General features: G+C 36.8%; 1 protein-coding gene across 1 annotated transcript in view; it reads left to right on the top strand.

Annotated features, from left to right (window-relative positions):
- The window catches only part of LOC137232222 (uncharacterized), a gene marked incomplete at its 5' end in the record, with an annotated part of 196,164 nt that overhangs the window by 163,444 nt on the left and 13,101 nt on the right, over positions 1-19,619 (top strand). The window contains 3 exon segments of the mRNA XM_067753681.1: positions 9,979-10,197; positions 12,236-12,488; positions 17,488-17,651. Coding sequence (XP_067609782.1) covers positions 9,979-10,197; positions 12,236-12,488; positions 17,488-17,651 — 636 coding nt within the window.

Here is a 19,619-nt window from a genome sequence, read left to right as displayed (position 1 = left end):
TGGTGTGAGGTGATACCTCATGTCGTTTTGATTTGCATTTCTCTAATAATTAGTGATGTTGAGCAGATTTTCACGTGCCTCTTGGTCATCTGTATGTCTTCTTTGGAGAAATGTCTATTTACGTATTCAGCCCATTTCTTGATTGGGTTGTTTGTTTTTTTAATTATGAGCTGCATGAGTTGTTTATATATTTTGGAGATTAATCCTTTGTCTGTTGATTCATTTGCAAATATTTTCTCCCATTCTGAGGGTTGTCTTTTTGTCTTCTTTGTAGTTTCCTTTGCTATGCAAAAGCTTTTAAGTTTCATTAGGTCCCATTTGTTTATTTTTATTTCCATTACTCTAGGAGGTGGATTGAAAAAGATCTTGCTGTGATTTATGTCAAAGAGTGTTCTTCCTATGATTTCCTCTAAGAGTTTTATAGTGTCTGGTCTTACATTTAGGTCTCTAATCCGTTTTGAGTTTATTTTTGTGTATGGTGTTAGGGAGTGTTCTAATTTCATTCTTTGACATGTAGCTGTCCAGTTTTCCCAGCACCACATATTGAAGAGACTGTCTTTTCTCTATTGTATATTGTTGCCACTTTTGTCATAGATTAGTTGACCATAGGTGCATGGGTTTATCTCTGGGCTTTCTATCCTGTTCCATTGATCTATATTTCTGTTTTGGTGCCAGGACCATATTGTCTTGATTACTGTAGCTTTGTAGTATAGTCTGAAGTCAGGGAGTCTAATTCCTCCAGCTCTGTTTTTTTCCCTCAAGACTGTTTTGGCTATTCAGGGTCTTTTGTGTCTCCATACAAATTTTAAGATTTTTGTCTTAGTTCTGTAAAAAATGCCACTGGTAATTTGATAAGGATTGCATTGGATCTGTAGATTGCTTTGGGTATTATAGCCATTTTCACAATATTGATTCTTTCAATCCAAGAACATGGTATATCTCTCCATCTGTTTGTGTCATCTTTGATTTCTTTCATAAATGTCTTACAGTTTTTTGAGTACAGGTCTTTTACCTGGTTAGGTAGGTTTACTCCTAGATATTTTATTCTTTTTGTTGCAATGGTGAATGGGATTGTTTCCTTAATTTCTCTTCCTGATCTTTCGTTGTTAGTGTTTAGGAATGCAAGAGATTTCTGTGCATTAATTTTGTATCCTGAAACTTGACGAGATTCATTGATCAGCTCTAGTAGTTTTCTGGTGGCATCTTTAGGATTCTCTATATATAGTATCATGTCATCTGCAAACAGTGACAGTTTTACTTCTTCTTTTCCAATTTGCATTCCTTTTATTTCTTTTTCTTCTCTGATTGCCATGGCTAGGACTTCTGAAACTATGTTGAATAATAGTGGCAAGAGTGAACATCCTTGTCTTGTTCCTGATCTTAGAGGAAATGCTTTCAGTTTTTCACCATTGAGAATGATGTCTGCTGTGAGTTTGTCATATATAGCCTTTATTATGTTGAGGTAGGTTCCCTCTATGCCTACTTTCTGGAGAGTTTTTATCATAAATCAGTGTTGAATTTTGCCAAAAGCTTTTTCTGCATCTATTGAGATGATCGTGTGGTTTTTATTATTCTTCAATTTGTTAATATGGTGTATCACGTTGATTGATTTGAGTATATTGAAGAATCCTTGCATCCCTGGGATAAATCCCACTTGATCATGGTGTATGATCCTTTTAATGTGTTGTTGGATTCTGCTTGTTGAGGATTTTTGCATCTATATTCATCAGTGATATTGGTCTGTAATTTTCTTTTTTTGTAGTATCTTTGTCTGGTTTTGGTATCAGGGTGATGGTGGCCTCATAGAATGAATTAGGAGTGTTCCTTCCTCTGCAATGTTTTGGAAGAGTTTGAGAAGGATGGGTGTTACGTCTTCTCTAAATGTTTGATAAAATTCATCTGTGAAGCCATTTGGTGAATGTTGGAAGAATGAATAACAATTTTATCCAAAATATTTTGGTAAATATGTATGTACAGATACTTTTATAAAACTATTTCTCCCAGTGCTTGAAACAATGACAAAGCAATAGCAGATTTGGACATTTTAGAAAACTTTGGTAAAAAAGAAAACTGATGCCATTTATAATTTATATAGATTTGTCCAATAATCAGCACATGATTATAGTATTATAATAATACATTTTTTATTAATGCTGTTTCTTTCCAAATAAGTGCTTCTTTGTCTTGACATACTTTTTACCTCATTTTCTTTTAAACAAGATGTCACAGTGAACTTGCCCAAAGAGTTCCTACCAGTCAAGTCATTTAATGATACACTGCTGTGCACTTATGAAACTATCCTCAACTGCCATTTAGAAAATCCTAATGGTGGTTTTCTCATTTCTTAGTCACCAAACAAATAAGCTGGCGTAGCATGGGCTGTATGAATATTGAAATGGGTAAATTCAGGGTATAGGCTAAACTTACTGAATTGGATCATAGTTTTCACCTAAACCATTTGGAAAGCCAGCCATTTAAAACATTATTTATTTAATAAATGCTTGTTTTTAAGCATCTACTCTGCACAAGCCATGATGCTAGAACCTGGGGTTATAGGAGCGAACAAGAAAGACAGTTCTTGGATTCATAGAGCAAACGGCCATGCTAACTCTTTAATGTTAGTGTCAGTTTGCGTTTTGACTGAGTTTCCAGTATAACTTCCCAGTATATGTGAGTGACTTGTAAACCTCCCTCCTGCCAACTCCATCAGTCCCCATATACTCAGAGAAGCATGGATTGTGGAAATACACAGGTTTTGGTATCAGACTAAAAGCAGATTAAAATCTAGATTCTGGTCTTGGTTCTGTCTCTTAAAATCTGTATGATTTAAAGTAAATAATTTGAACTTAAAAAAAAATGATGTATAGTAGATTTACAATACTGTGTAAGTTTTAGGTGTGCAACAGTGATTCAGTTTTATATATATAATATTCTTTTTTTTCCCAATACTTTTCCATTATAGGCTATTGTAAGATATTGAATATAGTTTCCTGTGCTATACAGTAAATCCTTGTTGTTTATCTATTTTATATATGATAGTGTGTATCTGTTAATCCCATACTCCTAATTTATACCTCCCCCTACCTTTCCTCTGTGGTAACCCCAAATTTGTTTTTTATGTCTGTGAGTTTGTTTCTGTTTTGTAAATAAGTTCATTTGTACTATTTTTTATATTCCACATATAAGTGATATCATATAATATTTGTCTTTCTCTGTTTGGCTTACAGCCCTTAGTATGATAATCTCCAGCTCCATCTGTGTTGCTGCAAATGGCATTATTTTATTGTTTTTTATGGCTGAGTAACTCCATTGTATATATGTATCACATCTTCTTTATCCACTCATCTGTCTTGGCTATTGTAAATAGTGCTGCTATGAACATGGGGATGCATGTAACTTTTCGAATTAGAATTTTATCTTTTCTAGTCCAGAAGTGGAATTGCTGGATCATATGGTAACTCTATTTTTAGTTTTTTAAGGAACCTCCATACTCTTTTCCATAGTGGTTGCACCAATTTCCATTCCCACCAACAGCGTAGGAGGGTTCTCTTCTCCACACCCTCTCCAGCATTTATTACTTGTAGACTTTTTGATGATGGCCATTCTGACTGGTGTGAGGTGATACCTCGTTGTAGATTTGATTTGCATTTCTCTAATAATTAGCAATGTTGAGCATCTTTTCCTGTGCCTGTTGGCCATCCACATGTCTTTTTTGATAATCTGAACTTTCTTAGTTCTCATTTTCTCACTGCAAAATGTATATAGTAACACGTGTTATCCAAAGTGCCCCTATAAATTAGCTATTTTATATATATATATATATATATATATATATATATATATATATATATATATATAATAGAGTGCGTTCAATACATAGTAGCTACCAAAAATTCTCACTTACCTTAAAAACTCTTGTCCATTTTTTTCAGGGAAGTAAATGAAAGAGGATGATCTTGTCCAGATTAAGTGGTTTGCAGCTATAAGCCAGCATATGGGGAAAAAAAATCTCTTCAATGAATTCTTGAGTTTATATTGCTCAATGTCATGATAGCTAATTCCATTTAGAGAAAATTTATATTAATCCTAGTGACCAACATTTGTATAATTTTTTAGGTTTCGCAACATTTCCATATGCTGGATGTTGATGATGGCAGCCACACTGCTGGCTCCTTATTACGATGCTGGTGATTTCAAACTAATGTTTCCAGCTCTGATATCCCTTGAACTTCACTTCCATAAGTACAACAGACTGTTGGGTAAATTCTCTTGAATAAATCATAAGCGTTTTCCATATGCAGGTCAAGAGGAGCTTATTGGGGTTTCTGTGTGTTTGGTTCTTTCATTTTTCCCTTTTCCCCATCAAATTTTTTTTTCTCATATGTTCTCCAGTCAGTCACCTTTGGATGAGTTACCTGAGCCAGAAACTTTGGGACCACTTTTGAGTCTTTTTTTAAGGCCCCATGTTGAAACAGTCTCCAAGTCTTGTTAACTGTAAGGCAGTATCTCTCAAATCCACCTATTTATCTGTCCCTCCACCTCTTTCACTCCCTTTCCCTCAAGAGGGTTACCACTGGCATTTGGGCATGTTATGGGTTGAATTGTGTCCCCTCAAACAATATGTTGAGGTTCTAAACCCTAGTACCTCAGAATGTGACCTTACCTGGAAGAGGGTCATTGCAGATGTAAGTTAAGATGAGGCGGTCCTAGAGTAGGGTGGGCCCTTAATCCAATATCGTATCCTTACATGTGAAGACACAGACACCCAAAACAAAGATTGCCACGTGAAGATGGAGGCAGAGGTTGGATTTATGCTGCCACTAGCCAAGGAATGCCTGGGGCTACCAGAAGCTGAAAGAGGCAAGAAAAGATCTGTCCTCTTCTATGCTCCCTCCTCCCACACCCAGAACCTTCAGGGAGAGCATGGCTCTTCCAACACCTTGATTGAGGACTTGTAGCCTCCAGAATTGTGAGAGAATACATTTCTTTTGTTTGAAATCACCCAGATTTGTGGTGCCGGTAGCCCTAGGGAACTAATACAGGGTGCAAGAGTTCTTCCTTGTTTGAGGCTCTCAAACATGTTATCCAGAAACGTGTTGCCTTTTGCCATCCTTCATGTCACTGTGACAACCAAGAATATCCATGCCCATACTTCTGGGTGCAAGATTTCTTCCTTGTTTGAGGCTCTCAAACATGTTATCCAGAAACGTGTTGCCTTTTGCCATCCTTCATGTCACTGTGACAACCAAGAATATCCATGCCCATACTTCTGAGTGCAACTGTTATGCTCTCCATTGAGCAGCACAGGGTAGGTCATCATCTAACTCATAATCCTTTCTCCCCCTGAGTCTGGACCCTCTCCACACATTTTCATCTGGCGACTGGGACAATGTTTCTAAACTACAAACATGGTAGCCTTCCCTGTCTCCTTCACCCTAAAATACTTCGTGGGCTATTGATGGTGGCAGAATAGAGCCCAAACTCCTTAATATGGCATGAGCTGACCAGGCCCCATCATAAGAAGGTCTCTTCTACTTCTCCAGCTTCAGCCTCTATCACTACTACTTAGTGATACAAAGACTTTCTTCACCCAGCTCAACTTACTTTCAGTTTTAGAAATGGAACTTTATTCTTCTGAGAATGACCTGTGTGATGGAATACCCTCCCAGCTTTTCTACCTACACCCTCACTCTCATTTGTCTAATTCCTCTTCACTTGACAGATCTTAAGATTTGGTCATATACAAATTCCTAGGGACTCATTCACTGAAGAAGAGAGTTTAAGAGTGCATTCCATGCTTTTTTTTCAAAGCAATCTTGGTCTTTTTTTTTTTTTTATTACACTGATGGATCATAGAAATCTTGTTTGATTTCAGGTCTCTATAAGGACTGGGCATGGAAGGGGGTTATATGTGTGTCATACGAAATGTGGCTGAAGTTCAGAGAAATAGGTTTCATTTAATAGCTGAATACTGGATGACCTCACCATTCTTCTCACCCTCTGGCAGCTTGCCCCGTGAGCGATAGAGGAGCTGCCTGCACGAATGGAGGAGTAGCTGCTGGCCTCAATGTGATTTTGCAGTGATCTGTGTGCTCTATGGCTGCCTTCATAACCAACAAATCAATTCCCACTCTACGTATTACACACCCCAGTGGCAGAGGCCATTTATTATCCTTTTGATGATCATACTCTTTGTACATAACCAAGAAAGATTACAGAGGAAGGAAAGAACAGTTGAAATGTGGATGAAGATATTGTACTATGGTACTGCATTCCATAGTGTGTCTTGCATGTATACAAGAATGAAAAAGACGCTTTCTTTCAAGACAGTTTGGAAACATGGATGCAGAATTGTCCTTTGAATGAAATCTGTTTTAAGAACAACATATGGAGGGAGCATTGTGATGCAGTTTTATATCGGTGCACATTTAGATTTCAGGTGCAAGTTCAAAATGATTAAGAGAGAAGGACTCAGATTTTCTTGTCATTCGGGAATTGTTTATAAGGCTGTACTTGACTAGCTGTGTTCGACTAATGAGCTTTTTGATACGTCCTTTTATTTGGCATCATCTTTCATCAACTGATTCTTTTATTAATTTCTAACTTTGCAGTATCCAGTTTTTTAAACTCTAAATGATTGATGCCAAGGTTTTCCTAATTCTTTAAATCCAGACGCTATAGTTACTATTGTTAAACAAACAAATAAAAACAAATAATGAATTGTGTTGACTAGGTGCAAGAAAATTGAATATTTTGAATTAGATATAAATGGTACATAGTGAAATTCTGGTGTTATTTATCCTAAATCAAACACCCCATAAACAAATAACGTAGATCTGAATGTGGATGGGAAACATTTTATCAGTGAAACTAATGGTAAAAGTATGACTTGATAGTGGGTTCTGTTCATAAATATTTAAGCTGCTTAGTCAGTAGATGAAAAGAACAGTGGAAATTTCCAAAGGTCAAAGAAGCTACTGTCTTTTCTGTTTCGCATCATTTGAGATTTTCCAGTTTTTTGCTAACAACACAATGCCAAATCTGTGTTTGATTTTGTCTTCTCTTTGAAGAGGCAAAACAGTGACAGAATAATTAACTGAAGAGGAGATCATGCACAGAATATTTTCCTTTGGCGGTGTAGAAAGTCCTGGGTTTCATTTCACATGATGGTAAACGTAGTGAAGTATTCTGGAATCGTTCTTTAAGAGAGTCAGTCTCCTGACAATTTTACCATTGGTAAACCAAAGCCTCTTGGGGGTCTGTTTCCTGTTTAACTATTCCTCGTTTGAGTAACTGAAAAGTATGCTTAGTAGAAAGCCGGCACATGGTTTTCAGTTAGATGATGCTCTTCACCTTTATGGAAAAATACACACAAGAACAACCAAAATAAATTGTCAATGTCAAGTTCAGTGCTTTATTAGCCCTGTGCAGACCAAAAAGCTAAAGTCATGGATTGGTATTTTAAGGGGAATAATGGGTTTTCTTTTACTTACTGTTGTTAGTTTTTTGCTTTTCTTCTCTTTCTCTCCCAAAGACTCTTGTTTCTATTATTTAGCTTCTTTTGGTGATACAATGTCATTATGTTTGGTAGTCTTCAGAGAGAGATGAGCTTTTGTATATAAAATCTTTGGAATCTGTCTATGAATTCCATTTCTGTTAATGTTCCTACAATGCCTTGAACTGCTGTGGTTAGTCACTAAGCCACTGAACTACTTACTATGGTACCAGCTTCTCCTTTGGTAACGTGTTTATAATCAGGACTATTTTTGGTTGAGGAATTTGCTGAATTATTCTAGAATAGAATTAGACAAGTTAATCCGGGAACTTGGAGCCTAGTTCTTATAAAGATCAATTACTGGTTTAATAAAACGGACATTTTATTAAACCCATGATAGTATATACCAATGATATTTACAGTTTTAATTAAATAACAAATATATGCGTGTCCATGTTTAAATCTCTTTAAACAAAAGAACCATGTAATCATTTAGACAGATCTCATACATTTCTTGGGCTTGGTGGAAAGCCAGCTTATTTCAAAGTAGCTCTGCTAAATATAGGAAGACAAAATGAGGGAGAAGCAGATGATTGAGTGTTTATTATTTTGTGATAGTAGCCTAGGAATAGCTCTGTTCAGAGTGTTTTATATCTGTTAACTGAGTTGTCATATTGACCCTGGAATATTGGTACTATTCTCATCTCCTTTTTCCATATGAGGAAACAAAGGCGTAGAAAGGAATTTCATACCCAGACAGTCAGATTCTAGAGCTTGTACTTCAGTCACTAAGCTATGGTAACTCTACTGAATACTCACTGCACGTAGTCATGGGAATGGGTGGGGAATGAGTTCTGTCCCTACAGATGTTTTCAGATAGCCTCTTCATCTTTTTTCTTACAAACTGTTATTTTATTTTATTTTAGCTTTTTTCTTTGAACAGCTTTATTGAGATATATAATTCATTTACCATACCATTCGCCTATTTAAAGTGTACAATTTAAAGTTTTCAGGATATTCACACTAGTGCAACCATCACCAGAGTCAACTTTACAATATCACCCCCAAAAGAAACACAGTACCCATGAACACTGACGATTCTTTCTGCTTCAGGCCCCAACCCCTCCTTGTTTTTTTTTTTTGCAAACAATTTTAGAAACTTTGAAAACATCTCTTGCCATCAACACAAAACAGAGAGAGGAAACCAGAGCTAAATCAGAATTACTGTATGTAGCTCTTTCATGTTTAGTTTCAACAGAAAATGTCAGTATTGTGTTAAAGAATACAAGAGTTCTTAAGTTTTGAATTCTCATTCATATGTTTTTAGTGGTATGTTAATCACTCATTTCAATTTTCAACCTGAAATAGTTAACTTTGAACAGATTATATGCCAATAATTAAATCTAATCTTAATAAAGAGGGATCGTTGTGAGTAGGTGAGGTAAGCAGGACTATGGTATGGATTTTAAAGATTAAAAAAAGTTTACTGTTATAATAATTTATGTCCATATTTCTTTAAAAAATGTAACACACACATAACATAAAATTTACCATGTTTTTTTACTTTATTTTATTTTTTAAAAAATTTATCATCTTAACTATTTTAAGTGTACAGTTCAGTTGTGTTAAGTGTATTCACATTGTGGTGCAACCCATTTCCACAACTTTTTCATCTTGTAAAACTGAAACTCTGTACCATTAAATAGCTCCCCATTTCCCCTTCTCCCAGATCCTGGCAACCACCATTCTACTTTCCGTGTCTCTGAATTTGACTCCTCTGGGCACCTCCTATAAGTGGAATCACACAGTATTTGTCTTTTTATGACTGGCTGACTTCATTTAGCAATAATGTCCTCAAGGTTCATCCATGTTGTAGCGTGTGAAAGAATTTCCTTCCTTTTTTTTTTTTCCTTCTTTTTAAGGCTAATAATATTCCACTTGATGGACAGTTAGGCTTTTCCCACCTTTTGGTTATTATGAATAATGCTGCTATGAACATAGGCGTACGAATATCTGTTTGGGATCCTGCTTTAAATTTTTCTGGATAATACCCAGAAGGAGTATTGCTGGATCATACGGTAGTTGTATTTTCTAAATTTTTGAGAGCCTGCCATACTGTTTTGCATAACAATTATATCATTTTACATTCCCACCAACAGTGCATAAGAGTTCCAATTTTTCCACATTCTTATCAACATGTTGTTTTCTGGCTTTTTTTTCTTTCTTTTTGATAGTAACCATTTTAATAGGTATGAGGAGATATCTCCTAGTGGTTTTGATTTGCATTTCCATCCCATGTATTTTTATGTTCCCCTTTAGTAATCCATTATAGCAAAAAGGAACATAGCTAGTTTGAGTCCCAGGTAGCTCAGAAGTAATTTCATTCAATTTTACTTTCACTATGTCTTTATTATTATTCTCAAAATATCTTACTTTTGGTTGTACTTAAGCTCAGAATTTATCTATTATTTCTTTGTTTGTAGCTGTTCTTCAGTAGCTGATAGTACTGGATCTGGAGAATTCTTCAAGCATCTCTATTTTGTGCTGGCGTCAGTGTTTTCAGAACTTCAGTTCGCTCAATGGCAAAGCCAGGGCTTCTGGTACATTATCTTGCTGACGGCTTCTCTCTGGTTCCTGAGGCTCTACCTGCATTACCTCAGCCAGTGGCTTTTCCTCCAGGCCATTTCAATTCCTGTTACAAAGTGAGTGCTTTCCCCTGACAGTCAAAGGAATGCATTTTCATCTTGAGAGGCCAAATGAAAGTAAAAAACTCCTCTCCCATCCATTTACCGTAAGACCTAAAATGCAGGTATGATTTGAGAAGACAAAAATGTCTTTATCTAAGAGCAGGAATGTCTATTACAGTTATATTCTCATTTTGGGCCTGTATATACAAATACTTAACCGGTACATCAATATTTGTTTAAAATTTAGCAGATTCAACTATGTTCTAATATCTGAGCAGAATCCAAAAAGGAATTTAGCAACAATATTTTATCCTATTTTGATTTTATCAGAGTGGCTTAGGCTGCAGGTATTTTAAAAGTAATATAAGTATGATTTATCACCTATACTCAGAGAAGCAAAGATTGCTTCTTCTGCAAAATGATTGAATTCAAACAATTACTGAACTCAAGCCCAGGCAGCATTCTGGGCCATTATCCTCTGGAAAAAGATGACACTTTAAAGGTTATCTCTCCATAAACATGATTCCAGAGACACTATAGATAGACCAACAGATAGATATCAATACAAGTAAAATTCATTTTTTCAAATGTAGATGGTACAGATAAAAATAAAGATGTGTGTATATTTTCAATTAAGAAGGCTGCAAACTATTTTAAGACACTTTGAGAAGAAATATGTGTGTGTTATACATACACACATACAGTTTTTGATCATCTTTTATAATTAAATCACAAATATCTGAATATATTATAGAATATACAACTTTAAATGTACTAAATAACTGTATTTTCATGGCAGAATTTTATATAGCTGTTATATTCCTTTCTTCCCTTCTTCTTCTTTCCTCTTTCTTTTTTTCTTTCTTTTGTGTGAGAGTTTCTAAAGCAGAAAGGATAAATATTATCTGCTTGGGCTAGTTGCTTTTTGCTATTTGCTGTCTTACTTCTTCAATAGAAAAGGAAGCTCTATCTTTATTGGTTGTTAATGAAATGAGACTGCAAAAAAATATCCTGGTAGCTCAGCTTATTCAATTTCTTAAGCAACAGAGGACCTAATACGTTAGGATGTTTTGTTGACTATTGCCTAGTTCCGCAGGCTCGAATCATACATTAACTCCATGTCACATTGTAGTTATGAGACATGACAATAGCTACAGCCACAGTGAGCATTTTTTCTGCTTTTACTCTGTTAGGTCCTCTGCTAAGAAATGTATACACCTTATTTTATTTGATATTCACAACAGCCTAAGAACAAAGCATAAAAACTGCCTTCAGAGCAAAGGTCAAGGAATGGAATAAATGAAGAACTCTTTTTAGTAGAGAGCTGATAAGCTGATAAGAACTCTTTTTAGTAGAGAGCTGAGATACACAAGCAGCATTAACTACAAAATAACTTTAGAAGGCTGAAACACAGGGGAGGGAAAAATTTGAGTCAACGAAGGCTCACTTTGCATGGAAAGAGGGTGCCAAAGCCTGGGTGAAGGCTGCTTGAATTACTGGGCTCACCTTGGATTCAAGCCTTAGGTCAAGTTGTCCCTTTAGATGTTTTTGTTGTCAGCAGTGTTGTTGTTGTATTTAGGGGGTCTAGCTAGGGGAATCACAAACAAAATTAATCAGTGATGTCAAAATTCTGGAGAATTATGAGATTTATTTATATTTCTGATTTCTGTTAGAGATTGAGTCATTACTAAGTCCACTGATATACTTTGCATTTCAAATAGCCTATTAATGAGTATGTGTGACCTGCTGGGCAGTTCTTAGTCTAAAGAATGCTCTGCTCAGTGGATCAAAATGATATCCTTTCTATGATGGCATATGAAATTTACAAGAACAATGAACAAGGTAGAATTTGCCTTCTCCTCAAAAGTGAGCTGTTGCGGAGTTTCTAAGGAAAAGATGAAGACTTCTAACACTTAATTTTGGGGTACTATTAAGTGTCAAGTTTTCTCTACAAAAAAAAGAAAGCATTTCGTTCTATAAAATGTTTTGTATATGCAGCATTTTATAGACTTCTTCTCCTTTGCACACATGTGATTGCTTTGTTTTCCCATAGATTCCATTTTTCCCCCCTCACGGTTGAGCTCTGCTACCCAAGCTCTTTACTTCACATCGGAGAAGAGTTGCTTGTTGTTGTGATGGGGCCTTTAATGCTGAACGCAGTGGTACTTCCCTTGGTTCTGATCAGATGGGGCTGTCAGGTACTGTTTGCCTTCTGCCCTGATGTCCTGTCAAAGTTAATCATCACCATGGGACTATGGACAGTTCTGGACCCACTGGCAGTGTTTATTGTGGATACTATCCTGGGGGTAAGTCAAGTAAAATAATCGGGACACGAGTCCTTGACATAGAATGTAACGTTAGTGCACAAATCAGTTGACACGGGAAGTTTCAATAGTCATGTACAATTCAATATTCATCTTAACTTGAAGTTATTCATTTTTTTCATAATAAAAAATTGTGGATGTCTAATATAATCATTTTAAGTGTAATTTTAGCTATGTTAAAGAAACACTTGCAAAATGGGTAGAAAATAATGTTGGAGATCAAATCTAAACTAATTGGTACATTTTCAACATTATTGCAAAGAAGCTTTCTTTTGTAACATTTTTGGTAACTTTTTTTTAATATTAAGGATTTTCACAGCCAAATTTTATAAAAAAGTAATCGTGCAGTAGTTCCTTTAATTTGTTAGGTTATTTATTTCCTTTTGATGTAATACTCTTTCATAATAGATATACTCAAGAAGAAGAATAAGAGCTTTTTAAACATTTCTAAGTAATAAATAATTTTAAAAATCACTCCTTAGGCATTTATTTTGACATTTGTGGTGTTTATGAAATGACGAAATGGTGCATCTTCACTCTAAAATATATAGTTTTAGGATTTCATAATTAAGAATGAGGTCCTAACATACGATTATGTATAAAAATGCTAACAATGATTCTAAATCAAATATTCATTTGTAAAATTATCTAAATTTATGTAATAATATTCCTTAACTGGTGTAGTTCTCCTTTTAAGAAGAAAGGTTTCCAGCTGCTATATATGTGTTTAGACTGTATTCAGTGTACCTATAGCAGATCACAGGGATGGGATTTTTGATGGACTCTGCTTATTCACAGTATTTGAAATGGGTTCTACCATTAATCATGTGCTCTTAGAACTGAAGACCAAACTGCTGTCCACTCCACATCCATGAAAATGTGGTGCTGTGGTAGGTTCGGATCTGCAAAGCCTGCAGCTCTTATTTCTATCTCTCAGGCCGTGCTACACTGCAAGAGTGTGTCTCCAACTTCAATGTGCTTGCATGTCACCTGGGGATCTTATCAAAATACAAATTCTGATTCAGCAGGTGGGGCCTGAAATTCTACGTTTTAACAGACTCCTAGGTGTTGTCAAGGATGCTGGTTCCATGGACCAAATCACACTGTGACAAGATGATAGACCCTCTACTGAGAAGGTGTCTCCCTTCCCTTGGCTGTTTGCTAGGCTGGCTTTCACTTGCTCAAGGTTCCTGGGCTGCTCTCAACAAGACTGGGGTCCTTGATGTACTGAGTCCACTAATGACCTTTTAGGCCTTGTGTGAGAATTCCGACTTTTTATTTCAGAGTGGAACGACCTCTGCTTAGAACCTGCAGACAAATGTGACAGTTGACTCTGCAACCATGTAGGTCATTTTAATATTATCAAAACAAACAGTGAACATCGAGCCTACCAAAGTACCTAGCTTCTAGCCTCCCTGCCAAGGAAAATTTGTCAGTGCTTGGAAGGCTTGTTTTCAAGTTCTAACCTGTGACCACCCTTGAAGCCTCAGTACCATGGACCACCTTGATGACAGTCAGAAGTGGTCGTGTTTTCTACCCCACCCTAAGTTCCTTCACCCCTCTGATTAGACTCCAGGTTCGTGAGGACAAGACCGTACCATCAAGGTTTGTTGAGCAGGAGATGTAGAGATGGATGCTGTCCGCATTCCAGTAGGACCATAGCCCATGGCCTCTCACAGTTCCTCCTGGGGCCAGTTTGCTCCTATTGCAACACCACACGGGAAGCCATCTGGGAGGATGATCTTCTGAGATCTCCTCATAAGGAAAGTCTGCAGCTCTCCTGGAATGGCTTTCCTTCTTCCAGACAGGTCCCCTAGAGAGATTACTAGCTGAATAGTCCACTGTATCAAAGGCAGCTGACAAAATGAGCTGTCTTAATTTACTCTGGGGTCTCTGATGTCATCTACAGGAAAGTAACCTCCAGCAGGGCCATCTCCGAACCAGTTCAGAAGTCTGTAACCTGATGGAAGCTGACTTGGATTCTAACAGATGAGTGTAACACCCATATCTTTCTCCACTTGGAAAGAAAAGCTTGACGGCTCGTTCCCAGTCTGCACAATATTCAATCTCTAGTTAGAATCCGTCATGTTTCATTGCCGATGACATCCACTTTTGCTGTCTTTAAGAAAACTCGAAAGCTGCATGTGATCCACAGATCAGCAGCATTGGAGTCCGTACTTGGATACTCTCACCAATTGAATAAAAAGATGTGTTTTAACCTGCTCTACGGTGATAAATAGCACCCTGAAGTTTGAGAAGATCTGCTCTAAAGCAGTGGTTCTTAAAATTAGGTCCCTGGACCAACAGCATTAGTTTCACCTGGGAACTTAGCAGAAATGCAGAATCTCAGGCCCTGTACCTCACTCACTCTTGAGGTAAAAACTCTGGGAATGGGGCCAGCCTCTGAAGGGGCTTTGTTATTTTGGGGGTTTTTTTGTGCGGTACGCGGGCCTCTCACTGTTGCGGCCTCTCCCGTTGTGGAGCACAGGCTCCGGAGGCGCAGGCTCAGCCGCCGCGGCTCACGGGCCCAGCCGCTCCGCGGCATGTGGGATCTTCCCAGACCGGGGCACGAACCCGCGTCCCCTGCATCGGCAGGCGGACTCTCAACCACTGCGCCACCAGGGAAGCTCAGCTTTGGGTTTTAACAAGACTTCCAGATGATTTTCATGCTTATTAAAGTTGGAGAACTACTGCTCCACATAGCATCATGGTTATCGTAGTTTCAGTGTCACTAATGAAATTCAGGTTGCCCGAGTTCATACCTCCCAGTTCTTCCAGCACTTCCTTCTAGCAGATAAAGCTCAGAATCATCTGTGTTTGATCACAGTTGGCCGATCAGGAGAGATGCTACCTAATTTCACTAATAATTTTTGTCGTGGATCCATTTTTTTTCATGGAAATCTAAAGGGTATGTGGCAGGTGGAATGATTGGAGGCTGGAGCATTGACTGGCTGTTGATGTTGCTGATAACAGTTTGCCTGTCTCTCAGTTTGCTGATTCAGAGGTTGGCAATGCAGTCCTCTGACCGCCATCCATGATACTATGCTCAGAAATTCCACTGGGTTCATAAATTCATTCTCTCACTGAGCCTTTGTCTAGATAAAAAGTAGGGAAAAGATTTGCTGTCAGCGATATGGCGTTGGATCAGTCAACCTCTCCAGGCTTCAATTTCCTCAATGAATTACAAAACAGTAAGGATACCCATAAATAGTAACACCTACCTTACTCAATTCACAGTTTGTTGAGAGAGTCAAATGAGAGACCATCTGGGAAGAAACTGGAAAATCTAAGGCATCATACATATAAAACAAACCAGCAGGAGGATTATAATGAAGTGATGATACTTATGCTGTGTGAATGTTACACGATGTAACCACCACTGCCCCGGTGGTCCAAGCAGGAACTTACAATCTAGTTGGGGAATCAAAATATTCAGTGTGTGATCAATACCATTCGGGAGGTGTATGGCTCATTCCCTTACATCCTTCAGGTCTTTGTTCAAATAACACCTTTTCGGTGGTACCTTTTCTGATCAAAATGTTTAATAACACAGCTCATTCCTCCTATACGTTTTTCCTGCTTTACAGTTTTCCTCAAAATATCATTCTCTAATATACCACGTATGTTACTTCATCTTACTTACATGTTTACTATCATTTGCTTTCCACCCCATCCCCACTTCAATGTAAGTTCCGAGAAGGTAGGGCTTTTGTGTACTCTTATTCACTCTTTTATCTTCAGAGCTTAATGATGCTTAGTAGGCATTCAATACCATACGTGTGGGTCAGATGAATGCTTAGCAGCTGTTGATTAGATTATGTTATCAGCATCAAACATATATCATTTTTTTTGTCTGTTTCATCAGCGAATCCCATGTCTATGTCTTTATTTTTCAAAAAGCAGCAGAAGGGAAGATATGGAATAGGAGAAATACATGGTAACCCTTACAGATCTGCTGCCTAAAATCCTAGCACCAAGCTCACATTTCGCATGGTAAACCGATTAACAAGTAGAGAGCGTAAAAATAAAAGTTGTGAAGTGGTGATGGAAGAAGCAGTCGAGAGTCAGAACAGCTGAATTCTATCACTGCCCAATCACTAACGGATATTTTGGTGTAGGGAAGATACACATTAAACTATCTAGGGTTCTGTTTTTATCTGTACCTGTGTACTGTGGATTAGTTTTAAACGTGCCCTACTAAGCTATATTTATATAATTGTCAGTTTAAAAAGTAGAGAAATTCTTCTTTCTCTCTTACATTGGTGAAAAAAATACCTTATTTACATTTACATGGCATATGACTTACACTTGAGATCATGAGAGTCATAATTAAAGAACATTCATATTTTATAAACTCAAAGGTCAAAGATGTCATATGGCAATGTCTTAGGTACATAGCATTTTATATTTGCTTTTAAAGACCTCATTGCCTTGTATTTATTTCTAACCCAACATATAATATGGTTTTCCTTGTCTAAAATAAAGACTTATTATTAAGTTGACCTAATGTAAACTTTGGTTTTCAAGATCACATTAAGTAGCCTGATAACTTTTATAAGTTTTTAAAATAAGCCATCTATTTCATGCATAGAACAATTTAAATTCCTTTCAAATCTGCTTCAGAGAGAAAAGAATATTTCCACCATCATATTTAATTCCTTCATATCTTGTGCTCATTAAATTCAGAAGTTAATAGTACATAAATAAAACATGGCTTTTACTTTATAGATTGCATGTAGAGTGCACACATTTAAACGCCTATAGGGAAAATGAGAAAATCCTGGGAAACCAACCATGCAAATCCAGTCTTTTTCTTCCTGCAGCTGAAGATCTGATATCTTCAGCACATTGAAAATGTAATTTAAAAACAAATTATACTCTCAGTTGGTCTTTGTGTATTTAAATTAATCTAACTTGATGATCAGTGTTTTCACCCTTATTTTATTTATTTATTTTTGTAATTTGTATCTTCTTTTGTCAGCGGCTTTCACATGACGGGGAGGCTCCTGTAGCTGATGCAGCAAAGCTGTACTGGATGTTTGAAAAAACCATGCAATCAGGAATCCTTGGTGTGGTGCTCACGGTGCTACTTTACGTGCTCCTGTTCATCATTTCATCTTTGATTTTATATTTGTATTGTCTCAGGTAAGATGTTTCAGTGGTTCCATTCCTCCGAGTGTTCAGCCTCCAGTCTTGTTGTTCTATGACTGGGCTGTGAGAAGATAGTTGAAGAAGTTAGAACCACGTCTCCACGTCAAAGGCAGAAATCTCTTTCTTGTGTGTTTACTGTCATGAAGACCAGCCGGGAAATTATTTCTTTTGGAGAAATTTTTTCTCCATTATAGGGAGAACTAATTTTGCTCTAAATCATTATACTTGTCTCTTCAAACTAAGGACCTACAGGAAACAAGGAGTAATACACAATGATACACAATGACATTCTGGGAAATTTCCTGGAAAGCTTGTCTAAACTTCTCTTTTCCTCATTCTTCTAACCCACTTTCTCCCCTCTCTTCCCACCCCTGCCAAAATCACCAGTAGGAGAATCCTCCTTCAACTTTGATCCTGAATATCATTGAGTATGGCTTGACAGGTCATTAATTTAACAAGCAAAATATGTGGGTGAAGAAAAACAAGAAAAGTAACAAATATAAGGCAGTATAAAAAGTGCTAGGAAGACTTTTCACTCTGTTGATGGTTTCCTTTGCTGTGCAGAAGCTTTTTATTTGGATACAGTCCCACTTGTCCAATTTTATTTCTGTTGCCTGTGCTTTTTAAAAGTCATTCTTATATCCATGAAATTATTGCCAAAACCAATGTCATGAAGCTTTCCTCCTAAATTTTTTTAAAAGAAATTTTGCAGTTTCAGGTCTTACACTTGTCTTTAATCTATTTTGAGTTGATTTTTGTGGATGGTTTTATATAGGGTTATTTTTTTGCATGTGGATATCCAATTTTCCTAACACCATTTGTTGAAGAGACCATCCTTTTCCCATTGTGTACTCTTGGTACCTTGTTAAAGATCAGTTGATGAGCACGCATTTATTTCTGGACTCTCTAATCTGTTCTATTGCTCTATTGTATGTATTTATGCCAGTACCATACAGTTTTCATTACTGTTGCTTTGTAATATAATCCAGCAATTCCACTTCTGGAGATTTAGTCAAAAAATTAAAATCAGGATCTCAAAGAAATATTAGCACTCCCATTTTTATTGCAGCAATATTCACAATAGCCAAGCTGTAGAGATAACTTAAGTGTCCATTAGCAGATGAATGGGGAAAAATGTGGTATATACTTACAATGGAATATTGTTCAGCCTTAAAAAAGAAGGGAATCCTGAATTATGTAACGACATGGATGAATCTTGAGGACATTATGCTAAGTGAAATAAGCCAGTCATCAAAGGACAAATACTGCATGATTCCACTTAGATGAGCTATCTAAAAAAGCAAAGTCACAGAAGCAGAGAGTAGAATAATGGTTGTCAAGGGCTGAGGAAAGGAAGAAATAGGAAGTTGTTATTCAACAGACATAAAGTTTCAGTTATGCAATATGATTAAATTCTAGAGATCTGCTATACAATACTGTGCCTATAATTGACAGTACTATACTGTGCACTTAAAAAATTGCTAAGAGGGTAGATTTCATGCTAAGTGTTTTACATAATTAAAAAAAAAAGTGCTAGGAAGAGGTCAACATAGGAGTCTCTGGGAGCATAGAGGAAAGGAACCAACCCAGGTCTGGAGGTGCATAGGGACAGTAGCCAAGTGCTTCAGTTGAAATATAACTCTTGAATAAGTTTTGAAGTTTTAATATAATTTAGCTAGAAGAAAAACAAACATGTTTGCAGGTGAAGGGAAGAGGTATAAGAACATATTGTTATGAGAAAATATATTTGTCAAATCAAAAGTATTTTAATATGGCTGGAGTATAGGATATAGGGTGAGGGCAGTTGGCTGAGTTGAAATTAGGAATATAGTCAAGGACCAGATGAGAAAAGTCTTGAATATTGTGTTCTGGAGCTTGAATTTGTTCTAATGATAAAGTGCAATTATTGAAAGATTTTAAATGTCTTTAACTTTAGGAAGATCACTCTGCTCATAGAAAAGA

Source organism: Pseudorca crassidens, chromosome 10 (genome assembly GCF_039906515.1).
Source record: "Pseudorca crassidens isolate mPseCra1 chromosome 10, mPseCra1.hap1, whole genome shotgun sequence".
Taxonomy (NCBI): Eukaryota; Metazoa; Chordata; class Mammalia; order Artiodactyla; family Delphinidae; genus Pseudorca; species Pseudorca crassidens.
This window is presented reverse-complemented; position numbering and strand designations above follow the sequence as displayed.